Source organism: Panthera onca, chromosome A1 (genome assembly GCF_046562875.1).
Source record: "Panthera onca isolate mPanOnc1 chromosome A1, mPanOnc1 haplotype 2, whole genome shotgun sequence".
Classification (NCBI taxonomy): domain Eukaryota; kingdom Metazoa; phylum Chordata; class Mammalia; order Carnivora; family Felidae; genus Panthera; species Panthera onca.
Window position 1 is genome coordinate 121,967,972 of NC_138339.1, and position 26,720 is coordinate 121,994,691.

The 26,720-nt window shown below is 49.2% G+C and overlaps 1 protein-coding gene across 24 annotated transcripts in view; it reads right to left on the reverse strand.

The window, feature by feature from the left end:
• Positions 1-569: 569 nt before the first annotated feature.
• The window catches only part of LOC132675880 (protocadherin gamma-C4), a 176,218-nt gene continuing 150,067 nt past the window's right edge, over positions 570-26,720 (reverse strand). For 19 of the 24 annotated variants that reach the window (XM_078450230.2, XM_078450217.2, XM_078450220.2 and 16 more), the window contains 3 exons: positions 16,575-16,633; positions 8,143-8,231; positions 570-2,616 (listed from right to left, as the gene is read on the reverse strand). In XM_078450230.2, coding sequence (XP_078306356.1) covers positions 2,390-2,616; positions 8,143-8,231; positions 16,575-16,633 — 375 coding nt within the window. In that variant the 3' untranslated portion in view covers positions 570-2,389. Of the gene's footprint in view, positions 2,617-8,142; positions 8,232-16,574; positions 16,634-16,839; positions 16,885-17,005; positions 17,066-19,603; positions 22,233-23,662; positions 26,313-26,720 lie in introns of those variants that run through there. The other 5 variants (XM_078450173.2, XM_078450172.2, XM_078450225.2 and 2 more) reach the window with 5 other exon arrangements.

Consider the following 26,720-nt stretch of genomic DNA (forward strand, 5'->3'; position numbering starts at 1 on the left):
TCCCAAAGCCACTAGGCAGCCAGGGTGGAGGGGAGTGGTCAAAGGAGAATCCACCCTCCTAGGAAGGAGCCCACAAAGGCACTGTGGGGTGTTAATTTTAGCAGGGAAGAGGGGGAAACTAAGGAAATGTCCACCACCCGATTTCCAGCTCTGTAGCCGTTGCCAACACAGTCCTCCCCCGCTCTGGAGTCTCCTCTTCTGCCGGGAGACTGGTGCTTAGAACCTTAAGGGAGAGAGAGCCACAAGCATACAATTGCACGCTCAACTGCACAGCGCCACGCAGCACTCAGAGATCCCCCTCCTCAACAGACCCATAAAACGATTACACACAACGGTATACCGATCCACAAGCGCAATTACAGTCGATTGTATACTGTTACATATGCACAACAGTATTGCAAGCACACACAGCCACATTTGACTGTCACACACACACTCAAGGGCAGCGACACAAAACCAAGATGCAAATACAATAGCCTCGCGATCCCGCCTTTCTTCCAGCATACACCTCTTAGCACTTCATCCACAAATGCTAGGAGCCTCCATCTCTTACACAGAACCGTTCAACCTTTCAGAAGAAACCTTTTAATTTTTTTTTTCAAAGAAAAAAAGCCATATAAATATTAGAGTATAAAACTTGCGTGAGACACAGGAAGGGGAGTGGGTGGGGAGCTACATGACTATGCGAAGAGAAGCACTTATAGGAGTCAGTACAGGGGACGGGGTCGCCGCAGCTCATGGACACAGCACAAAACACAGCACGGGCCGCTGCAGGTGGATTCAACGACAGATGGCTGCGCGGAGCCCTCCGCCCACCCGCCATCACGGAAAAGCACACCGCACTACACTATTGGCTATTCTACACCAGCCGAAAGAGGGAGGGGGCTCTACACTACTGTAAGGGTTGGGGTGGGGTTCTTGCGCAGCCCCACTGGAGGTACGGGCCTGGGGGAGGGGGTGGGCAGAAGGGGATGGGCAGAGAAAGGTCTATGCACAAGGAGGCACTGGGGGACTTTAACCAGGCTCTGGCCACTAGAGAGCAGACGGGGGGGGGGGGGGGGGGGGGGGGGGAGGGGGGGGGGCTGGGCATTGGCCTTCACGGAGAAGAAATGGCACCTGGCAAGATGAAGGAAGAGAGGCTGGAGGAGTGCAGGGGCCCTGTGGAGAAGCCCGGATCCTAGGCTAAGACTTTCTGTCCACCTGGTCCCTGCTGTAGCTCCACGCCTCCCCAACCCAGGGACCAAGAACCACCTAGCTGGCCCTGCCTCACTGCTAGGGCCACACTGATTCTTCTACCTGTGGCACCTCTGGAGTACCCAGCACCCACAGAGGGCCCTCTGACCTCTCCAGGGGACCTGGTCCCAAACGTCCTCAGACCTTCCTTTGACTATAATGCCAGTTTAAATCCATTGGTGCTAATAGCTCAGCCCAAAGCTCACTGCCTGAGGTGAGTGAGCAAGCCTTGAATGTGGTAAACAAGAGTCCAGCCTGGTACTTGGTTTATGGCTGGAATTGGGGATCTGGCCAGTACCCTGGGGACACAGAGCCTTCTGCAAGATCCTGATAACTGGCAAGTCAAGCTTTGTCCATCCCCTATATCCACACCCTTCCCTTCTTTATCTTACCACCCCATACTGTCTTGGAACATGCAATGAAGTCTCTTGTTTGGAGAGGGGGAAGTCACGGCATGCAGCGGGAACATCAAACAATGAAAAACAGAACAAAAGACTGGTCCCAAGGGCGCTGGGAAGAGGCACGGTAGCAAAGTGCCCTCCCTAAATCCAGCAAGCGTCAGTACCATGGCAATGGTGACCATGTCTGCCAAAACTTGAGCTTGGTCTTGGGCTCTGGAAGGAGATGAAGGGACGGGCACCAAACCATGCTTTGGGGGCAGTCTGAGAACTGGAGAGGCCAAGAGGTTATGACGCCCTTCCAACTCTTCAGAACTACGAGCCTTTTTAGGTCACCAGGTACCTCAACACCCCAACCACCTTATTCAAGAAAGAGGAGCTGCTGAGGGGGTGGGGTGACAGGAGCGAGGCAGGGAATTGTGGATGGGCCTGATTGAATTTGGAAGATGGCAAAGTTCAGCTGTAACTAAAGGGGGTGTGATAAATGGTGTCTACACTAACCCCACTACCCCCATGGGCACAGCAATTAACTGGATGGGGGTTCCCAGCAGAACTCCCTTTTGCATATTCAATCCCTTGGGGGCAGAGAGGGGGGTGTTGACTGGGCACTTGTTTCTGTTTCTCAAAGGGAGCATGGCCTGGACCCCTACCAGTATCTGGGGGTGAGCCCTGAAAATATGAGGCCTGGGTACAGATACGGAGAGGCTGGGCTGGTTGGGGAGGGAAGCTGCCCCGTGGCTCTTGGCCTGGCCTCCACGTTACTTCTTCTCTTTTTTGCCTGACTTCTTCTTGTTGCCATTGCCACCGGTGGGGGCCTTGCCATCTCGCTTGGCAGCTGCGTTGGTCAGTGTGGCGTTACTGCCGGGGATGTAGACGTTCTGGCGGTAGTCCGGCACGTGCTGCAGGGTAAACTGGGGCCCGTAGCGGGCACTCAGGCCCATGGTGCCAGCGCCCCCTCCCAGGGTGGAGCCCCCATCAGCAGCTTCTGCAAGAGAGAGAGGAAGGTGAAGAGCTAAACTCTGGGTCCCTCTTTTATAGCACAACCAGTTAATGGGCAGAGCGCCCAGCCCTGACCACAATGAGCCCTGGGAATATCATCTCTATCAAAGGGGGATAAACACCTTTTGATAAATACCCTCTAATACCCTCTAACAAAGAGGCAGAGGTAAGTGGCTCTGGAGTGAGACCAGCTGGGTTTGATTCCTAGCTCTTTTACCTACTAACCAATTGGGGGCAATCCCTATGTCTCCTGATCTATGAAAAGGTAAAAATAACAACTACCTCTTCTGGTTTGGGTGAAGACTAACCAAGATTATGTAGGGCCTGAAACATGCTGTTATTTTTCAGGGCATAAATAAAAGCTCTCCAGTCCTTGCCCTAACCCTTCTCACGGGAGCCTCTCTGGTCTCCACACTAGACTGTGGTCTCCTGGGGGGCTCCAACTAGGGCCTGTGTGTCCTCCTATCCTTCACCAGCCGGTGCCCACAGAGTGGGGGCACTCAGCAGTTCTGTTGTTAGCAGGGGGTCAGGGGGCTTTGCAGGTATTCATTTCATAACAGCGACAGGAGTTGACTAGTGTCAACTATTCTGTGCCAAGTACTCTGCTAGATACTGCACGTGCATGATGGCTTTCACCTCAATGAGACAACCCAGTGAGGTATGGTATTTATCCTTACTTTATATATGAGGAAAGCAAGGCTCAGAGAAGGTAAAAGACTAACTCAAAGCCACACCAGCCATCACAGGTTAAAGCAGGGGTGGCTAAGTGTATCTCAACATATACTGTAGAGAGAGTCACCACTACCACCATCAAGTTGGATCTTATCACTCTGAGGATAAAGGAGGAGGACAGAAGACAAAATGAGCCATGTTCTAGGAGGCTAAAAAGATGATTCCGGGACCAGATATCTATTATTTCTCTTTTGGATTTCAAATTTTTATTTAAATTCTTGTTAGTTAACATATATGGTTAACATTAGTTTCAGGTGTAGAATTTAGGGATTCATCACTGACCTGTAACACCCAGTGGTCATCACAAGTATCCTCCTTAATACCCATCACCCACTTGGCCCATTCTCTGCGACCAGGTATCTTAGGTACAAGGTTGACAGAGGTTCACAGTATCAGAGCTATGGAACATCAGACAACACCCCAAGCCCAACTTCCTACTGTATACAAGAAAAAACGGGGTCTAGAGAAGTATTCTGGCTCTAGCTTAGCATCACCCTGAGAGCTTGTTAGAAATGGAGACTTGGAATCTGCATTTTAACAAGATTTCCAAGTGATTTTTAGGCACACTGAAGGTAGAAAAGCACAGGATCACTTATCCCATTGGGTTTTTGTGAGGCTCAAATGAGACAGTGCTTCATGAGTCCACAGGCACTTGGTAAGGGCTCACTCAGTGTTGGGTGCAGCGCTCACATCATCACCACCATACTGTGTGTGTTGTTACTTCTACTCTACATGCTCCCTGGGTGCAGCAAGGAAAACCAGGAATTTCCCGGACTCAGCCTGAGTTCACAAGGGCTCCTGCTGGAGTCCTCTGGCAGTGGGAGGGTTAAAGCCCCTGGAATTCCCAGCCAAGCCCCAGCCCAGCTGACAAGAGTTCTCCTCCCAGCCTCCCTTTACTCTACGCTAGACCCTGGGAGTGGGTAGAGAGGGTGACTAAAGCCGGAGAGGCTGACTAATCCTGGGACACTAACCAGGGATTGAGAAATAGACAGGAACTATTTTAAAAACCAGCCCAAGAGGGGGAAGGGCACAGGAGAAGGGAACAGAGAGAAAAGCCTTGGGTCTTTCTGCCTCCTCACTCCAATGCTCGGGTTTCTACAATCTCCATTTCAAGTCCCAAATCCCGGGATTTGAGGGCTTTGGGGTGTGTGTGAAAGGCTGGGTGGGAGGGAGCAGCTGCCCACTTCCTTCTCTCTTTCCCCAGACTGCTCCCCTCCCCCAGCCCTTTCATTCCATTGACTTTTTCAACGTTTTCCCTAATTAACTCCAGGATGGAGCCAAGCTTACCCTCCCCTTCAGCATACCCTCTTCCAGCCTGGGAATGAAGGGGTGGGGGAAGGGGCCTAGATTCTGCTTCAAAGAGCTAGGATTCCAGAGTGATTTAGGGGCTAAACGGGAGACTTCAGAGGCGCCAGAGAGGGAGAGAGAGGGGGACACACACATACATACACATATACACATAACACACACACACACGCATGCACACGCATGTGCGTGCACGCAGAAATGGGGAGAACCAGGGAGAAGGGAGGTAGAAACAGAAGGGCACAAAGGGCTTGACTTGGTAACTGGAGGCAAAGCCCACCCACATCCCACTGGCATCCCAGATCTCTAAGGAGCACCCCAAGGAGGTGGAAATGACAAAGCCAGTTCTTGCCACCTCCCACCAGAAGCACAGGCCTGATGCTGGCCCAGGCTCTGTGGGGGACTTTGAGGTTGGGCTGGACCAGGAGAGAGAAGATGTGCAAATCCAGGGCATAACAGAAAAAGGCTGACACTAGAGTTCCTTCTGTTTAGCGCTGTCACTAAGAAAGCTGGGTGACCCTGGCAGAGGCCCTGCACAACTCAGGCCTCCATTTCCCCATCTGTAGGTCTGAGGGTGGAGATGGTGGATTGCAGCCTCTGACCTTCTGTAGAATCAATTCTTCATCGGTGCCTCCTTCTACCTCCCCCCAGCACACAGTGAGCAGGGACCAAGATCTTTTCCATTCTATAGAGAAACATTCTTTAAAAAGCAGCCAGAAAGGGGTGACTGGCTGGCTCAGTCAATAGAGCATGAAACTCTTGAACTCAGGGTTATGAGTCCGAGACCCACGTTGGGTGTAGAGATTACTTAAAAATAAAATCTGGAGCACCTGATGGTGGCTCAGCTGAACTCTTAATTTCACCTTAGGTCAAGATCTCACGGTTTGTGGAATAAAGCCCCATGTGGGGCTCTGTGCTGACAGTGTGGAGCCTGCTGGAGATTCTCTCTCTCTCCCTCTTTCTCTCTCTCTCTGCCTCTCCCCTACTCATGCTCTCTCTCAAAATAAATAAATATTTAATAAACAAAAATAATAAAAATTAAAAATTAAATCTTAGGAAAAAAAAAAAGGCATTAAGAAAGAACCTAGGCAAACTCTGGCCTAAAGGGTAAAGGTCACTGGCCTCCTCTCCAGCTCCTGGCCTCACAGCCTCCCTTCCCACCCCAGCTCAGGGCTGAGACAGCACCTCCAGACAGGGAGGCCTGGTCAAGCTAATCCAGAGTCAGTTGAACCGCAAATCAGAACCTCCTTGAGAGCACACTTCCCCCCAAGTGTTTATTTAAAGTGCCTCCCAAGTGTACTTACTTTCCTTCTTACTTACTTCCCCTCAGCAGCCCCTTAGCCAGGCTGGGCTGGACTCCAGGAACCTCTCTGGCTTCAGGGCAGAGAAGCGGGTGTGAAAGTGGGAGTAGAGCCTGACCCTGCCACTTCAACCCTCTGGATCATTCCCCAAGGCCCTAGCCTACACTCAGGTCAGATGCTGTGTGGACCAGAGGGGTGGAGCCCTGACAAGGGAGGGGACCCTGGGGGGTTTTAGGCCATAAATACTGATTCCATTTCTGTTTCTTAAATCTGGATTTAGGCCAAAAGCCTCCTTCCTTCATGTAATGCTAAAACCCACAACAGTTAAATATACCTGTCTGCCTACTTCCCTCAAGAACCTGACTTGGTATCTCCTAGAGCCACCCACCTGCCTCTTTCATACTCAGTATCTGGCCCCTCCAGAAGTACAATCCCCTGCCCACCCCAGACCTGGGCCAGTTCTGTCCCGGAAGGCTTGCTGCCCTGGTCACTTTCCCCTTCCTCTCCCCCTTCACGTGAACTACCACAGGCCTGGCTTCACTTAACCTCACAGACATCTGGGAGAGGCATGCCAAATTTAACAAATAAAATGCAGAATACTCCCAATTAAATCTGAACTTCAGATAAACAATGAGCAGGTTTTTTTCTTTTTTAATATAGTATGTCCCAATACTCATGTTTGGGACCTACTTATGCTAAAATATTATTTGTTGTTCACGTGAAGTTAAAATTAACCAAGCTTCCTGTGTTTTATCTGGCACCTCTAGTCTGGGAGAATAAAGCAAGACAGTAAGAGGAGTTTAGCCTCTACACCTATTCAGCTAAAAGGGAAACGTAGGCTGCATCTAAAGGCAGACATGGTCACTGCAAAAGCAAACGCGTGAACTTGAGAGTCAGACTGGGTTAGAATCCCCAATCTGCATCTCAAAATGGGGACCTTGGAGCAAGGGATTTCTCAGTTTTCTCATCTGTCAGATGTAAGTAATCACAGACCTGCTTTGCAGAGCTGGTTAAGAGGATGAATTGATGTGAGGCCTAGCATGCACCCAGGACAGAACATAGGTATGATTTGAAAGTTATTGTTCTGATTTTACCGGGTTCTGTCCCAGCCCTCCACACGTGCTACAGGCCAGACAGAGGATTTCACTGCACTAAGTAAGCCCAGGGTCTAACGCCCTGACAGCCTTCATAGGAAGCCCAAGATGTGCTGCTCCTAAAACTAGTCCTTATGAACAGGCATTATTCTCAATCTGCCTTTTATGGGTCAAACAAGATAAGAGGTAATCAATTTTGGCCACTACCTATTGTGCCTTACTCTGTCATCCCCATGCTAAGGCCTTGCATTGGGCCCTCATAACACCAGCAAGATCTGTTCTAGTTCTCATGTGATAGTCACTGAAAGTGAAGCCCAGAGGGGCTTCCTTGAGGACTCATGGCTAAGTGTGGGTGCTGAGATTTGAGTCCAGGTTGGTCTGCCTCCAAAGCTTGTGCTCTTAAGTACTAACATCATTCTGTTTTTCTGTTTGCCCTACTCAGGACCCTTCTGACTGTTCAGGGACAAAAACCATTGGCTGAATCTCTGTTGCATGTGAAGTTCTGTTAGCCTTCTAGGAAAATCAAAATCCTGCTCTGGAGGTGGGGCAACAACAAAGGGAAGGGGTCTCACATATCCAAATGTGTTCTCTGTGCTGGGAGTATCCACGCCCACAACCATGGAGGGAAGGGCCTGTACGTCACAGGTCCAGTACTTTGTGCTTTGTGTTATCATCTCATTTAATCCTCACAACAACGCTTTGGGGCCACTGTCTCCATTTTCTTGGCTTAAGAAGCTGATACTTGTCAAGATTAAGCAAAATGATCAAATTCACAAAGATAATAAATGACAGAAGTAGGATCCGACCCATGCGGTCCCCTTCTGGAGCTGGACTCTTAACGTCACTCCCTCTATTCCCTCAATAAATCTTTCCTTTCTCACTCTTTTCTAGGCATCCCAGGAAGTCTGAACCTGTTTCTCAACCTGGGTTTTTGTCCAGGAATTATGAGTCCTCTCAGGGACTCCGAGAAAGATCCAGAGAAACCATGCAGGTTGATAGCCAGCCTTAAGGCAGATGGCTGTGGGATTCCCCCCAGAACCCCAGGTCCCCCATCCCCACACACACAGTGGCACAACTTACCACTGGCAGAGGCCAAGATCATGGCTTGAAGCATCTCTGTGTCAAACTGGTTGTTGGGCCAAGTGCCGGTTTCATCGCCATTTTGGGAGCTGAGGAGAGAGTGGGATGGTGAATACAGTCTCCCAGGCCAGCCTAGTTCACGCCTCTCCCGTCCTCTCCTAGAGCTCCCAGATCTAGTAACCTATATCTCCATCCCATGCCCAAAGATGGCCTGTAGGATTATAACATGTAATGTTTGCAAATACTTTGAAAAAAAATCCCTTTGCCTAGCATACTTGCTTGCCTTGCACCATCTATAGAAATCAAACCTTTTCTGAGGCACTTCCCTAATTCCTCAAGCTCCCTCTCACAGCAAATCTGGTGTTCCCTAGACTGCCAGTTCCCAACTTCTACCTTGCTAAGATGAATAAAATTTGTCAGAGGTATTCCTAAGCAACTCCCCCCAGCGCAGCCCAGGTGCCTCCCCCAGGCAGCTCAGGTCGCATGGCTCCTGCTGCTATACCTGTCTACACCGTCTGTAGAAGATGGTGTCTGCGCCCCTCCTGCTGAAGTACCTAATTAAAACCTTTGGACACTCTAAGCATTGAGAAAAACACGAAGTGATTGATGATTGTTAAAAACACTAACTTATAAATGACCTGAAGAAATTCCAGCTCAACTCAGATTTTTCCCACAGTGAGTATTTCCATGTTTTTTGGAATTCTGAAATATCATATTATTTCTGTTTTTGAGGGAAGGAAGAGCCACCCTGACACACACACCATTAGGTGACCCTTGGCACCACCTGGAACACCAAAGTTCATCAATAAGTATTTCTTGCTTGAATGAATGGGGGGGAAAACACACGAAGAGAGTGAGGTTACCATAGGGAAGGATCTGGCACCAGGGTAAGGGCTGCAGGGCAGGCCTTGGAAGCATGAGAGGGACACAGAGCAAGAGCATGATCGTGTTGGTGTATTCTGTCATGGTGGGTGAGCACAGCCAAGAAATGCTTTACAATTTTTCCAAGTTCTGTCCCTGCTTACGGTTTCCCCTGATCTGGGATTCTCCATCCTCAGGTAGGTGGACTTAGTCTAAGGCTTGGCCAGAGTGCAGCTGCTCTATGTGTCCTCTATACCCTCACATCAGACAGGGTTGAAGGGAAAGTAGGAGCCTCATTTCTCTCTCAGAGTGACAACAGTTGGAATTCTGTGTCCATTTATTCAACCAACATTTACTGACCAATTACTGTGTGCCAGACAATGGGCAAGATACTGGGGTTATAGTTGTGAACGTGACTGACATAGTCTCTGTGATGCTCATGGTCTATATACTGAGAGGCTGACATTAAATAATCACACAATTATTTAATGGTAACTGTGACAAGTGCCATGGGGGCAAAGAGCAGGGTGTATAAGGGAGTCTTGATTTAGTAAGGGCTAGGGAGCTCAATCAGTCCAAGCTTCCCTGAGGAAAAGGGAAATTAGAAGACAGGGAATTCACATCTGAATAAATTTCCAGGTAATCTGTAAGACAATTCCATATAAACAAAGGTAGGAGGAATGACAGAAAATCACCACCTTGTAACCACCAATCACTGGTGAATATTAAAATATTAAAACTGAAAGGTTGCTGCACAGTCTCAAATATCACACACAGAGTACTTATTAATCACAAATATTTTAAAATATATTTGTAATGGAGAGATCTGAAGATACCACTTTAACTAAGTGAACAAAGTGAGTATCCCTGATAGCTGAACAAAATGACATGTAATGATTCCTGACGTAATGCTGTGGGAGGTGTACAATGTCACCCAGTCAGTATTCCTACCAAAATCGTTGTTAACCTGATTTCACTGTGAGAAAATGATAAGCAAATCCAGATCATGGGACATTTTATTTATTTATTTGTAAGTGTTTATTTTTGAGACAGAGGGAGAGAGGGACAGATAGATAGAGGAGGACAGAGGATTCAAAGTGGGTTTGGTGCTGACACCATGAGTTCATGACCTAAGTTGAAGTCAGATGCTCAACCAACTGAGCTACCCAGGAGCCCCAGATTGTGGGACATTTTAAAAGACAACTGGCTTGGACTCTAAAAAATGTCCATGTCATTAAAACAGACAGACAAAAAAAGTAAGGAGACTGTTCTACATTAAAGGAGACGAAAGCAATAGGGCAAGCAAAGGTAATTCATGCTCCTTGATTGAATCCCAAATTGAAAAAAAAAAAAAAAAAAAAAAAAAAAAAAAAAAAAAAAACATCAGGGGTGCCTGACTGGCTCAGTTGGTAGACCATGCAACTCTTGATATTAGGATCATGAGTTCAAGCCCCACATTGGGTATAGAGCTTGCTTTAAAAAAAAAAAAATACCAAACAAATTAAAAGGACATTTGGAGAACATTTATGAAAATCTGCCAGTGGACTACATGTTATTACACTACTGTTAAATTTCCCAAACGTGATCATTCTTGTATGGTTTGTATGAGAATGTTACTGTTATTAGGAGGTGTATACTAAAGTTTTTCAAATACTACAACGTCTGCAACTCTCAAATATTCAGAAAAAAAAGTGTAGTATGTGTGTGGAAAGAGAGAGAGAGAGAGAAAAAAAATGCAAAATACAAACAACTGATTAATCTAGGTAAAAACAGTATGTCTGAGTTCATCACACTATTTCGACAAGTGAACTTTTTGACAAGCTTGAAACATCTCAAAGTAAAATGTTGAGAAGTAAAATGAAGTATCTAGGAGAAAGTATTGTGTTGTGGGAGAGAGCTTTCCAGGCAGAGTGAGGAACGTGCCCCAAGCCTCTGAGGCTGGGAAATGCTTGGCCAGTTCAGTGGACTAAGGGCAGCCAGTGTGACTATCCCAAGGGGAGATGGTGTCAGGGGCTGAGGTTGTAAAATGGACACTAAAAACTTTGGTCTCATCCTAAGAGCTCTGAGAAGTCACTGAGGTGTTTAAAGGGAGGGGGGTGTCATGATGGGATTTAAGAATTTAAAGACTGCTTTTGCTCCTGGGAGAGGACTAAGGGTGAAGGGTCCCTCTAGGAGGACAGGAGCCCAGTGCTGCGGCCTCAGCCACCTCTGTCTCCGTGGGAATCCAGGGGTCTTTACTTGCAGTCCTGCTGTCACTGGACGTGCTGGAAGGCAGAGGCCTCAGGCAGATGGGCTCATGCCTAGAGGAGAAGCCTAACTGGGATAGAGTGGGGAGAACAGTTGTCATGGAGGGGAAGCAGAGAGAAGGGCTCCAGGGGAGACAAGAGGGTCAGATACCTGGTTAGGGGGATGCCCAGTGGAGACTGGGGAGTGGTGCTGAGGGAACAGAGGTGAGTGGAGGGGTAGGCCTGGAACCATAATGGGCTGGGCTATAAGGAGGATTCTTGGGCAATGGTTGAAGGCTGGAGGCTAAATGGATGGGCAGGTTGCCAGATCTTTGACTTCTTTCTGAACAATTTGCTGAGAGCTTCCTATTCTCTGGAAGAGAATATATTTATGTTCTTCCTATATATATATATATATATATATGTGTGTGTGTGTGTGTGTGTGTGTGTGTGTGTGTGTGTGTGTATGTGTGTGTGTGTATATATAGCCAAATTAAGCCTCAGAACCACCTGCAGGTCAGTGTTATTATGATTATCCCTATTTTTCAGTAGATGAATCCAGGGCTCAGAGAGGTTAAGAGACTCCCAAATTCTCACAGCCAATAACTGGCAGAGCTATGGCCTGAAAGAGGCCTAATGTGAATCTGAAGCCTATGTTCTTATACATGACACCACACTGGACTTCAGCAGAGAGGCAGCAATGGGGATAGGAGACTCTTCCAGGATTTAGGAGATGTTGAACAATAAAAGTAGAGGGGACTGACTATCTCTAATTCACCATTTTCCAAGCATCCACTATGTGTCAGTGACTATGGTAAACCCTGAGATATAAAAGCTGATAGAGTTTTGCCGTAAGGAGTTTGTATTCTGGTGCACTGGATGGGTGTGTGAGGGAACATCCCAGAAGATGGGCTATGGAAAAATGCTCCCTGCAGCATGATCAAAAAAAAAAAGAAAAGTCTGGGAAAGTCACCTCTAACAACAGCCTGGATTTAACTATGTTAAAATATAAACACGTCTGAATTTTTTTAAGGTAGTAAAAGCCTGTCAGCCTTTTAAAATATACATTATATGTCCATATAAGGGGCTGTTACGCAACAATTAACTTTGAATTTGTTTTTTGTTTTTTTTTTACTGACATGGGAAAATTGTGGTATACTGCAAAGAGAACAGATACAGGTGGATCTTCTGTTCCAGCTCTCTCTCTGCCCTGCCCCAACTCACACTCATGCTCTCTCAAAATAAACAAACATTAAGAAAATAATATAATAAGGGGCGCCTGGGTGGCGCAGTCGGTTAAGCATCCGACTTCAGCCAGGTCACGATCTCGCGGTCCGTGAGTTCGAGCCCCGCGTCAGGCTCTGGGCTGATGGCTCAGAGCCTGGAGCCTGTTTCCGATTCTGTGTCTCCCTCTCTCTCTGCCCCTCCCCCGTTCATGCTCTGTCTCTCTCTGTCCCAAAAATAAATAAACGTTGAAAAAAAAAAATTTAAAAAAAAAGAAAATAATATAATAAAATACACATGTGAAAATATTAAAGAGCTTAAGAGATTTGAAACACTCAAATACAAAATGTGGGTCTTAATTTGGATAAGCATGCAAATGAATTACCAGAGAGAGACATATAACGGGAAGTGTCAATACAGACTAGATATTTGATGATACTAGTTTATTAATATTATATTACTTAGTATTAATATATTATTAGTTTATTGATATTATTGTTAATGCTTCTGTATGTAAAAGAATTGTCTGTTTAAGACCGTGAAGAGTCAGATGACATTATATGATGGCTGAGATTTGTTTCACAGTAATTCACGGGGGTAACAGGGTGGAGACTGAAGTGAAACAACGTAGGGCATTAGGTGAAGCTGAACAGTGGGATCATAGAGGTTCATTATACCGTTCTACTTTTGTACAAATTTGAAAATTTCATATTCAAAAAATTTTAATGGGGGTTTCTCTGGGTTGTGAAATTCGAGTCCTTTTTCTTTTAAAAATTTTTCTCTATTTCCCATGCTTCTACAATGAACATGTATTATTTTATAAGCAAAAAAAAAAACCAAAACTCAAAACTAAGTTGCTATTTGTCTGCTGAATGGCTGCCTCAACTGAGGGAGAGCAGGGATAGTGTTTCTCAGAGGAGGGGGATGGAAGGGTAGTGTGGAGCCATCAAAGGAGAACAGAGTGGAGACCAGGACAAGCTAAATGGAGACTCTCACTGTGCAGAGACTGGGAACAGCTGCAGGGTGGAGCCTGTGTTACTGTGTGAGAAGGGACAAGTGGCTTGCTGGGTTCGGAGCTTGAGATAACAGCTGTTGAGATAAGAAGCCAAAAAGATGACTTGAGATGGGACAGTGGCTGGGAGGAGGAGCACCTGGCAGGCAGGGACTTCAGAACATGTCTTTCCCCCTTTTGTCTGGGCAATGTGACCCAGTGCTGACTTGAACTTGAACTAGGTTCATCTCAACACTAACCCTGCTGTGCATGGTGTGCCAGTAGCCAAGATGGTGCAGTGGAGGGGAGTGGAGCAGAGAAGCAGTGGAGGGCTGGAGCCAGAGTTAGACTGGATAAATCTCCTTTCTTCATCCTTCCACTCAGATTTACTCATCATAACAACAGCAAAGACAAAGTACCCTGTCAGTCTGTTGATCTTGAGAGGCCTAACCACAAGGCCTGTGTGGAGGCTCTTCCCTCTCTGCTTGAGCTGGTTAATTTGAAACCCTTCAGATTTCAGCACAATCTCCTTTCCTCCTAGAGGTCCCCTTGCTCCCTTACCAGGGCAAATCCCTACTGTAGGCCCTCACCACCAGGTAGTGCACTTTATAGCACTTACAATAGCTGTGATCTTACATTTACTTTGGTATTTAGTTAATATTTGCTTTACTCAACACATGGTAAGCTCCTTATGGGCAGGGAGCAGGCCTATTTTGTCATCTCCTACCTCTAAAACACCACCTGGCCTACAGTAGGTGCTTACTAACTATGGAATAAATGAAGGAGAAAAGGTATAGTTGTTGGATTGGGCCCTTAATGTTTATTTCACCTGGGCCATTTTGGAACTACATCAGAAATGTCTGTCCATCCCCCTCAACTTAACTAAGGAAGGGAACCTTCCCTTACATCTCCCCAAGAGCTCCTATATTTCAGGCCACCAAGTCTTTCATTTGATGACAAAGGACTTGAGGCAGGGGTACGGTGCTCAACCCAGAGGGGACAACAGAAGCAATCTGTGGGACTTCTAGGTTCAGCACTGAATTCTGCTTCAGGGCCAGTATACAGTCTGCAGCAGAGGTGGGTAAAGGGGACACAATTTGCCCAGTACCTCTCATCACCTCAGCTCAAATGTCACTTCTTCTTGGAGGCTTTCTCTACCCTTCCCCCCACGATTACACTCATATGACCCTCTTTTTCTGAGAACTTGCTATGATTTCTAACTAGACATTTTTTATTGCAATTTGTTGTCTCACCTGCTAGCCTGGAAGTCTATGAGCTCAAAGATCATGTCTGCTTGTTCATTCTTACAGGACAGTGTTTAGAACATGGCCTGGTTCATAGTAGATGCCCAATAAGTAGGTGATGCGTGAATGAATACATGAATAAACATATGAATGACCTAATGGATAAGCTATACAGAAAGGCTGGCAAGGCCACTGGAGAAAAAGGAGACAGATGGGGTCAAGGGAGGGGCAAAGACAGTCCAAACCAACGGTTTTTCTGCCTTCTGAAGGCCTTCTAGGAAGCATCTTGAGTTCCTCATACATGTGCAGGACTGCACATGCCAAGGAGGTGGAGTCTCTACCTCCCTGGCATGTGCTGAGGTCTCCTGGATTCTTGTGGCAGTGAACGCTCACCAACTCTAACATTTGGGAAAATGTGGGCAGCAAGTGCCTGACCATCAAGGAGGCAGAGGAAGGTGACCTAAGCTCTGCCCTCTCTCTCTCCTGGGTTCCTTGGACTCCTCTAGGCTCCTGACTTCTAACAGGGAGAACTGGCCCAAAGCCCACCCCACTTCCCTCAGACCAACTAAAGATCTTTCTGCTTTTTCCTTCCCCACCACCCGCAGGAGGTTCCTGTCTCAGCAGGAATTCATACTCAACTGAAATGAACAGCTGGGACAGCCTGGATAGAGGAGTATGTGGTGGTGAGCACTGATCAAAGACTCTGTATGTGAGGGACAGGGACAGGGAGAGAGTTGTGGGCGGGAGGTGAGGGGATGTGTGTGCTGGCTTGCCCACAAGTACAAAAAAATGAGAGACAGAGACAAAGAGTAGGAGACAGGATAAAAGGGAAACAGAGAGAAACAAAGAGTAACAGGAAGAGATTCAGCAATGCAGACACAGACTACACACTTAGAAATACAGAAACAGACACACACAAAGACAAGGAAAAAGACATAGGCTGAGAACAAAGAGGAAAGCAGAAATAGCAAGAGGTTGAGAAACCAAGAGACTAGAGACAGAGGAACATAAGGACACTAGGAAAGAGGAAAAGAAAAGAGTTCAAGGAAAGAGAGTGGGAGGCAGAAACAGACAGAAAAGAAACAGAGACTGAGACTAAGGAAGAGTCATATTTATTCATTAATTCCACATTTATTGAGCACCCAAGATGGCAGGTGCAGTGCAAGGCACAGATCAGGGCAAGTAGACACAAACGGCAGGGACCAAGATGCAGCAATAAAGACAGAAACTAAGAGACAGAAAGAGAGTGAGAGGCAAAGACCACAAACTGAGATAAGAGACTGAGGGAAGGCCAAAGCAGTAAGAAAGAGTGGCAGAGAAAAGGCCTGCAGGTAGGGAGGGCAGGACCAGTTTCAGGACCTAGGCAGCCTGGAGTGGGGCGGGAGGAGGGAGACCTGTCCCAGGAGCTCCCTCCTCAGCTCAGCCTCCAGCAGTGCAGTCTCCACTTCCAACAGCTGACCCACCTCCCCCACCTCTCCTGGGCTCTTCCCCGTGGACTCTGAAGGAGGTTCTGACTGCCAACTGTGCCTCCCCCATCTCCTGTCCCCTGGTTCTCTGCCTGAACCCCAGCCCAATCTGGAACAGGGGGACTTAGGAATTAGATGGGTTCCACCCAGAGACCACCTCAGGACCAGGAGATAGGAAAAGATTCACCTGGTGAGAAGGGAGGGGCTGAGGTGTGAAATGAGCTTTCAAAATAGTCAGAGTAGAAGCCTTTTCCTTCTGGGCTCTGTGTACCAGCCCCCAATACACCAAAGCCTCCCTGAAATCCGGAACTGAGGGAAGAAGCCATTTGTAGCAAATGCTGAGCCCTCCCCCACCTCCTCCCACGTCATCACTGAGAAAATGCCGCAGAGAAGAGGGTGGGCTGGAGAAGCAGTCACCTACCCGCTGGTGCCAGGTCTCTGGGCCTGAGAGAATCGCCAGTCCGTGTTGGGCGGGGCTTGCTGTGGAGAAAACAGAGGGAAAGGGGCTGAGTACTCACAAAAAGAATGTCACCACAGTCTGGGGATGGGCAAGGAAGGAAAGAGGGGAATGGACACAGAGAAAGAGGAGGGAGGGAAAGACTAATCTCCAAAGACAAACCGAACCCCAGGTCTCAGAGGTCTGAGGCAGAGAGAAAATAACACCCATCTGTACATAGTGAGCAAACCCAGATTCCTCTGCTGAAGAAATAGCCCATTCCTCCCTGCCCACAGACTCAGAAATTCGGAGCTGAGATTCAAGGGCTGAAAGTGTCTCCTGTGGAACCAGAGGGAGGGGTGCAGAAAAGGCCCTCAAAGGTGGCAGAGGAGATTTTAGATGAGAATTTCACCAGCCTCTAGAAAGAATTTATTTAGCTCCTCAGCTGGGAACAAAAGCATCCTTGCAGCAAGATGGCTGCTGCTCCGGGTAACCCTTTTTGCGCCAGGTTGTGCTGTAATATATTCAGAGGGACACCTCCTCCAGGCCTTTGGCTCTCAAGAATCCCTTCCCACAGCTAAACACATTATTAACTTGGGAGTCATGCCAGACTGATCCTTTGCAGGGCATCCAAGCCCCAAGACACCCCTCACCCCCAGAACTCTGCCAGACAATGGCTGTGACTAAGGAGGAGAGAACAAGGCTGCTCTGTCTGGGACAGAGAAAACTGCTGGGATGGAGCCCAGCAGAGACCTAGCTCCCACAGCCTCCAAAGCCTCTAAGGAGAGCCAGCTAAGTCTCCAGGGCTCCTAAGGGGCTGATCTGTAGCCATGTCCCACCTGGGTGAAGGTGTGGGACTTTGGCCGGCCACTTCACTCCTGAGTCCCTTCCACCCTTTCGAGAGGGTGTATTATCCCATCACACATGGAGCACTCCTAGAGCCATCTCCTTACCCCTTCTGGGCTGTGCTGATAAGAGACTCTCACTCTCACTTCCAGAAGCAGAGGAGAAGTGTGAGCATCTCTGATTACACGGGGGAGAAGACAGACCCAAGTCTGTCAAGTATCTCACTCTAAGGCCCACAGGTGTCAGTGATATGAGCAGAACCCAGAAAGTTAGCATCCCAGGTACAACACAAGTCACCAGCACCAGTCCAGATCACCAGCCTGGGGAAAGGCAATGGGATGCCTACTCATCAGCCACTGTATTCTTAGACACAGGACAATCTATGTATGATCCATGCAAGAACCATGAATCATGCAAGAACCATGACAGACTGGAGGAGAGTCGCTGGGCAAAACTCACAACTTACACAAAGATGGCGGGTCCAAAGTGTGTTCAGTGAGGGCTACTCAGGAACAAGGAGCCCCAGAAGACTTTTCTCTAACATATAAAGCCCTAAAAGGGAAAGAATCCCATCTATGCCCCATCCAAGCAGATGCAAACTGCCCTCCCATCTTCCAGCTTTGTGAAAACACAAATTCTGGAATTAGACCCAAGTTAGATCTTTCTCTACCACTTACCCAGTGAACCTGCATGTCACTTGACCTCTGTGAAATTCAGTTACAAGGTGGGGAAGCTAGTATCTACCCAACAAAATTCTTGGGAAGAACAAGTGAAGAACATGGTACTCCAAGGAGGTAGTGCAGGAAGGCTCTTTCAATCAGCTATCACATGGGGGTATTGTTTCAAACTCTAATTCTGATTCATCAAGTGCAGGATGGGGCATGAGTATATTTTGAATAAAAGCTCCTGAGTTTGTGGAAACTTGTGCCTTTTTACTATCATAGTTTCCCCCCACTGATGAGGGCACCCCAGCATCTGGCAGAGGCTGTGGCTTTCCCTCAGCTGAAGGAAAGATTGACAGAGTCTCACATACTTTGGTCACCCCCAAAGCCCTGACCCTAGATCACAGGAACCACATCAAGGTCACGACGGAGCCAAAAGTCTATCTCTGAGTGTCCAGGGTCCAGGTGCTTCATGTCCCCACTTCCTGTGATAGGACAGGCAGTGACTGTCACTGAGGTCCCAGGCTGCCTATCCTACCCTTGGCCCACAGGGTAGCTCAGCCAGACCCAGAGGTTTCTGGGCTGGAGGCACACCGCTGCCCTCTGCTTGGAGCCCCAATACTATGGGGTGGCCCACACCAGAGTTAAAAACTCTTGCCCAGAGGTGACCTGATCTAGTCCCAGGTAGAAGCAGGAAAAAGTTCCTGGGTCCTTGCAGGCCCTGGGAAACTGTGCCATGGGATCCTCACCAGGGTGTGATCAGTCAGCAGTGAGCACCACTGAGGCCAGCAGCCAGGTGGTTGGGAAGCTATGAGGAGCCCAGGAACAGCCAGTGCATGTGAACTTGGCAGCAAGCGCTGGCAGTAAAAGGTGGTGTGTGCGTGTGTGTGTGTGTGTGTCTGTGAGCATGCAGATGAGATGAGACGAGTCTGTTGCTGCGTGCGGCCAGTGGGTGTGTTCTGCAAGGAGGACACGCATGAAGCCTGGATGTACAATGATCCTGTCTACAGGTGCATTTGTTTGACAGAGGAATAAGGAAGGTTTACATTAACAGTGAAGTCACAGATAAGGGACTGGAAGAGGAAACTTAAAGACTGGCACAGCAAGCTGGCTGGCTTGGGAGTCAAGGAGGCTGGATGCAGGCATAGATCCATGACTGCCTCCACCAAGGACCACCCTCTGCTCCCCAACCCTAGCCATAAAGACTGCTGGGCCCCAGCCTTTTCTGAGTGAGGGCAGCAGGGACTGGTCTTACTTCCCCTCACCTATAATCACCACCACCTCCTGGTACTCAGAGTCCTATCCCCACATTGGCATTCCACACAATCAGTCCAAATGGTCCCAACAATCAGGTGGAGTGCAGGCAACACTGAGCTCCATCCTCCACTCCCACACCCCCACCCCCTCCCGAGAGGAATGGACATAAATTCAAAGTCCCTTTTGTGGATGGGCTGCTTCTCCATTGCAGCCCACAAAGGGTGTCCTGGTCAGTGTTGAGCCCCTCACCTGGCTCCTCTCCCGCAGTGTATTAGAGCGGGACCGGAAGGCATCAGGCTCCAGCACCAGCGCTGAGGGCTGCTGGACACTGAGGGGCCTTAGAAAAGTGAAGTCACTGCCATCCGAGGCTGGTGAAAAGCACGTCCTGTAGCAGTGGCTCTGTGAGTCTGTGGGCCGCAGTGTCACCTCCATGTACTTGAGTGTGCCGTCTGAGCTCACCTGCAGGTTGGGACTGGACTGCTTATAGAAGTCCCGAGAGGGCGAGTCCTGGTGCCTGCAGCACTGGCCCCCACCCCCATCCTCATCTGTGTGCCCCCGAAGGCATTTAGCTGACAGAAAGGTGAAGGTGACTAAGGATAAGAGACTGATGGCTGCAAGAGCCACAATGAGGTAAAGGGTAAGGTCTGAACGCTCAGGAGGGAGTGTGAGGAAATCGTTGGATTTGGGCATTTCCTCAGGGTCCTCATCCTCCAGAACCAGCAACACTGTGGCTGTAGAGGAGAGAGAAGGGTCACCATTGTCCCTCACCAGGACCACAACCTGCTGGGTGTTAGAGTCATCCTCCCGTAAGGCCCGGGCTGTGCGCACCTCCCCAGTATGTGCAGACACCAGGAACAGTCCTGGAGCTGTAGACTGTGGCAACAGTGAATAGGAGAGCCATGCATTGTGGCCAGCATCAGCATCCACAGCTGTCACTTTGGTGACCAAGGAGCCAGGAGGAGCAGAGCGAGGAAGACGTTGGGGGACTGAGAGTTCCCAGCCGGGTCTTGGGTGCAGCACCGCTGGTGCATTATCATTCTGATCCAGGACAAACACATGCAGAGATGTGTTCGAGTGCAATGGGGGAGAGCCAGAGTCTCGCACACCCACCACGATGTGCATCATTTGCAACAATTCGTAGTCAAAGGTGCGCTGGGCAAAGACCCGCCCATCCTCAGGGTTGACATATACAAAGGAGGAAGCTGGGGCTCCCTGAATCTGATTCCCTACAATGGAGTAGGTGAGATGGGCATTATCCCCAGTGTCTGGGTCTGAGGCAGCCACAGTGCAAAGAAGGGAACCTGGAGGCCGGTTTTCAGGGATGTAAGCAGTATAGAGCTGTTGAGAAAAGTAGGGTGCATTATCATTAACATCTGAAATGTTGAGCCGGATGGTGAGATGTGCATGCAGGGGAGGTGAGCCTGCATCACTAGCAAGTAGCTCAATGACATAGTGGGATGTGGTCTCCCGGTCCAAAGGCTGGCTGGTTAGCAGTGAGTAGTGGTTCTCAGAAGGCTTAATCTGAAATGGCAGGTCCAGGGAGATATCAAGGCTCACTTCACCATTTCTCCCCGAGTCTCGGTCCCGCACATTAAACAAGCCCACTACTGTGCCCACTGGTGTGCTCTCCAGGATAGGGTTGACCAGAGAGGCTAGCAGTACCTCTGGGGCGTTGTCATTGGCATCTTCTACATCCACTTGAATCATGCAGTGGCCTTCCATAGCTGGCTGTCCCTGGTCACGGGCTCTTGCGTGAATTTCATAGAAACTTGACTCCTCAAAGTCTATGGGACCCAACACGTGGATTGCTCCACTGCTAGGGTCTAGGCCAAAGATGTTACGCACCACTTCTGATGTATGGTCTCCAAAAGAATAGTCTAGTTGGCCATTGGTGCCCTCGTCCGGATCAGTGGCGTTGAGGCGGAGCAGCAGTGTACCCATGGGTGCATTTTCTGGGAGCCCCACACGTAGAACTGAGGAATGGAAAGTTGGAGCATTATCATTAATGTCCAGTACAATGACAGAGATAAGGGTCGTCCCTGAGCGGGCTGGGATACCCCCATCCACAGCAGTGAGCACCAGCTGATGTCTTGCCTGGGCTTCACGGTCCAGCTGTTGCTCCAGCACCAGCTCTGGGAATAGCTTCCCATCTTTTAGGGTCTTCACATTCAGAAAGAAATGGCTGCTCGGGCTTAGAGTGTAGAAGCTCACAGTATTGGTGCCCACGTCCGGATCCTGGGCACTATCCAGTGGGAATCGGGCCCCAAGCGCAGCTGATTCTGAGATGCGTATCTCTCGCTCAGAGGTGGCAAAGCCAGGAGAGTTGTCATTGAGATCCAGGATCTCTACCTCTACGCGGATTAGTTCCAGGGGGTGTTCAGTCACCACCTGTATTGGCAGCAGGCAGCTTGCACTGGCTCCACATAGGCTCTCTCGGTCAATCTTTTGATTCACTGCCAGAGCACCACTCATCAAGCTCAGGGAAAAAAAGTGTCCATTCTCCTCAGACCCCAACCGCAGTCGGCGGCTCAACAGATCTGTCACCTTTAAGCCTAGATCCTGAGCAACATTCCCCACCAGCGTCCCCGGCTCAGACTCCTCCACCACTGAGTAACGAAGCTGCCCGGACACCCAGCCCCAGCAGCACAACGACAACATGCACAGCACTTGCCATTTCCCAGCGAGCTGTGGGGGTGTCTTGGGCCCCATGACCCAGAGGTCCCTTCCTGGACACTGACTCTGTGCTGTCCTGTCTCCAAGGCAGACCCAGGTCTTGGAATGTAGCAGCTGAAATCTCTTATGTCTCCTTCCAGCCTCTTAAAAACTGCTCCGAGGTATGTCTGCCTGCAGCAGTTCTTCTTAGTCACCAAATGGCGGGGGTGGGTGGGGGGGAGGGGAACTGAATCTGAGTGGAGCTGGGGAACAGGAGGAGGAGAGGTGGGCAGGAAGAGCAGATCCCCCACCTCTGCTCTGAGTCTGATTGGCCAAAAAGTCTGTCTGCTCTCAACCAATTATGAAGTCCCCTCAGTCCTGGAAACCTCAGGAACAGGCAAATCTGTGTCAATGAAGCCTCCTACCTCCCCACTCATTTCATGCTGCAGGTTGATTCAGCCCCCTTGGCAGCAAAGTTTGACAGCTCAGATGGTTCTCAACAGGGAAGACAAAGTGGTACAAAACTTCTCAGTGTTCTGTCCCAGCAACTTCCCTCAGGACTTTAGAAGTTTCCACTACTTTGTTAAACCAACAAAATTTTGTCCTTCCAGGGGAGGCAAAGCCCATGTGAACCCCCCCCCCCCCACGCCATTCTGCCAAACATGGCTGAGGTGAGAGAAACCATTTGTTAGGATCCTGTAAAGCCTTGCTCTGACTCTCCATCAATGCTTTGAGGAATCTCAATGTCAGCTGATGGTTACAGGATTCAGCTTTTGTGAGATCCCCGACTTGAGCTATGGAATGAGCATAACAGCTTTTAGTAGGGGGAACATTCCTGGAACTGATCCAGGTCACCCAGGAGAGTGAGTAGAAACCAGGCGTGGTCTCTAGAATTTATGGTTGCACCAATTCAAAAGTCTACTTAAAGACTTCCAGAGTGGCTGCCTCTGAGTTCCTCAGCTGTAAACCAGTTTTCTGACATGAAGTGATTTTACTCACATGTTGCTTTCCCCCCCAAAGAAGTAATGCTCCCCTGCCCCCAATTCTTTTGCATCTAGCTCAAATCTCAGTGGGAACCTGAATGGGATTCCTGAAGACTTGGACTAAAAGATCTCTGCTTGCATCCTGATGCCTCCCTACTTCCCCTTCAGCTCTCCCCTCTTTGTGCTCTCTGCTGTTTCAAGCAGCGAGTTCTCTCTATAGTGGGTTAGGAGGTACTTAATATTGTGGGGCAAATACAGCAGTCACCCTAGATTCATTGGGAAATGGTAACCTAGAGTTAAGGTAGTCCAGAACCTGCCCCCCTCATTCAGGAAGAGAAAGCAACCTCTTGGGTTTAGGTGACTGCCTGATACATCCTACCCCTGTACAGGATAGCCTTCTATGCTCCCACATTCTGGCACCACGCTTCCACAATACCCTGGCTCTTGATCATTACCTTCATTTCTTACCTTCAGGTACATAATCCACCTCAAGTACTAATCTGTGACAACTTCCTGGTTATTCACAAAATACTTCTAAAGCACACCATCTACCACATAATTACCACTCACTATGGGCTCTTGCAGAGAGACCAACAGTCCCAGGGACATGACCCAGCCATGTGCTTGGATCAGAATAACTCTCAAGCACTGGCTGAGCCTGCAAAGGTCTCACCTCTAGCCCATACAGAAGATCAGAGGGTGGGCAGCTTGGGCGAACAGGCTCCCCTGCCATAGGTGCACTGGGTGACTTCACCATCATGAAGCTATCGCTCCGAGTGGGTGCAGAAGCCAAGGGTGTACAGCCATGAGAGTGGCTGCCCACATCAACAAACTTGATAGGATCATCTGACCCTAGCTGGATTCGCAGGATCCCATTGGAAGGAGGAAGCCCCTCCCTCCTTCGAGATCGGGTGAGACAGGCACAGGTGCCAGCAGGAAAGCAGGTCACTCCACAGGCAGCCCCACGCAAACACTTAGACAGTAGTGCAACGAATGAGCCAAAGGAGACAAAGCAAATTGCCACTAGTGATACAGCCAAATAGAGGGTCAGGCGGGATTCTCCTTCCCTTGGAGCTGAAGATTCTCGAAGATCAGGGACAACTGGATGAGTATCTTCCTCCAAGGACACCAGCAGAGTAACAGAGGTAGAGAGTGGTGGACTACCACTATCCTTTACTACAATGACCAGCTTCTGTGGTGGGAGATCAGCTGGGATGGGAACTGCCGTCCGAACCTCCCCAGCATAGCGAGAGACAGCAAACAGGCTGGGGTCTGGGGCCTCCAGGAGCTGATAGGAAACCCAAGCATTGTAACCTGAATCCAAGTCCACAGCAGTCACCTTTGTGACTAGATGGCCAGCACCAACTGATGGAGGCAGAGCTTGCGGACATAAAGAACCAGGCCGGGCCCTAGGACGCAGCACAGCTGGGGCATTGTCATTGAGGTCCAGCACAAACAGACGAACTGTCACAGTGCTACTAAGAGGTGGGTTGCCCCGATCCCGGGCCTGCACCTCAAATTGCAATGTCTGTGTTTGTTCATAGTCAAAGGATCGAGTAGCATGAACAGCTCCTGTTTGGGGGTTCAGAGAGATGAAAGAAGAAGCTGACACATCTCGATTTCTGGGCTCCAGGAGAGAGTAGGAGATGAGTGCATTCAAGCCAGAGTCTGGATCAGAGGCTGCAAGGGAACAAAGCAGGTCCCCTGGGCGATTGTTCTCAGGAACAAACACCTCATGTGACCTCTGGAAGAAAGAGGGTGGGTTATCATTCACATCTGAAATATTGAGGAAAATACTCCTCTGGGTACTCAGGGGAGGATTCCCAGCATCGGAAGCAGTGACCATGATGTCATAGCTGGATTTGGCCTCTCGGTCCAAGGGCCCAGAAGTCACCAAGGAGAACTGGTTCCTGAAGGCAGACTTGAGGGCAAATGGCAAGTGGTCAGGAATACGGAGGCTCACGTCTCCATTTGACCCTGAGTCAGGGTCCTGTACACTGATGAGTGCCACTACAGTGCCAGGTTCTGCGCTTTCTGGAAGAGTCCCAAGCTCTGAGGTCACTGTGATGTGGGGGGCATTGTCATTTACATCTAGGAGATCCACCCGAAGGCTGCAATGTTGCTCCATGGCTGGAGAACCCCCATCACGAGCCCGAATATCAAATTCATAGTAATTCTCACTCTCAAAGTCTAGGGGCCCCTGAAGGGTAAGCTTTCCAGTAGTAGGGTGAAGGCTAAAGAGGTTTCTCACACGATCAGGGGTGTGACCACTGAAAGAAAAGGTGACGTTACCACTGGGACCCAGGTCTGGGTCAGAGGCATTGAGCTGGATGAGTAGCATGCCGGCAGGAGCACTCTCCAACACACTAATCCTGTAGCTGGATTGCTGGAAGGCTGGGGCGTTGTCATTCACGTCCAGCACTGATACCCGGAGCTCTGCAGTGCCAGATCTCGGGGGGTTCCCTCCATCCACAGCAGTCAGCACCAGGCGGTAGTCTGATTGCTTCTCTCGATCCAAAGGCTTCTCCAGGAGCAGCTCTGGGACCAGGCTGCCGTCGCTGCGCTTCTTGACATCCAGTGCAAAGTGTTCATTGGAGCTTAGTCTATAGCTGCTGATAGAATTGCTCCCCACATCTGCATCCTGAGCCTTTTCCAAGGGGAAACGCTGTCCTGGAGGAGCTGCCTCCCCAATTTCCAAGTCTAGCTGCTGCCGAGGAAATCGGGGGGCGTGATCATTCACATCCACAATCTCTACCTCCGCTCGGTACATTTCCAAAGGCCCTTCAGTTACAAACTCCAGGGGCACGATGCAGCTGGCACTGAGTCCACACAGTGCCTCTCGATCAATTGGATTCTTGATGAGCAGGGCTCCACTGTCCAAATCCACACGGAAGTGTCTTTGGTTCACCTCTCCAGCAACCTGCAGCCTACGAGCTGACAGAGTCTCTGTATCCAGCAAGAAATCTTGGGCGACATTCCCTACAAAAGTCCCTTCTTGTGACTCCTCTGGGACCGGGTAGCGGATCTGCCCACAAACGTAACCCAGGTGGCAAATGAGGAACAAAAGGGTGGCCCCCCAGCAGATTTCTACCCAGCTTCCCACCTTGCGGAGCATTGCTGCTTCCCGTTAGTCCTCTACCTGGTCCTGGGAAGCAGAAGAAGCCGACCCGCCCCAAACGACAACAGCAGCTGGAGACACCTATCTCTCTTCGTGGCGCCAGCTCTGGTGCGGCTGGGCCGGCACCGCAAGGGTTACAGGCCGTTTTTGCTGGTGGCGGGGTAGATTTGTCTGCCTTCCACCACCCGATTGGCAGACAGCAGCTCCTAGGTTCAGCCAATAGGCTGAGCAGAGAACATCCCAATAGCAGCAGGGTTAATGCGTCGCAGCATTGGAGGACAAAAAAAAAAAAAAAAAAAAAAAAAAAAACCAAAAAACAAAACAAAAGAAAAAACCTATCTTTTTGCCTTCCTCCCACTCAACAGCATTTCCTTCTATAGGTTTATTACCTCTAATGAGAGGCAAACAACATGTATGTATGTTCTTTTTTTTCCCCCAAACACACCAACTTTCCCCGCCCCTTTTCGGCGGGGAAAACAGACAGCCAAAGCCCTAGCAACCTGCAGCCCATAGAGGAGTAGCCATTTGAGACTGGTCACTTTGTTCAAGCCAGCGTTGTCATCCACCAATATTTGAAATGGGTAGTTTATGCCTCAGTCTGATTGTATTGGAG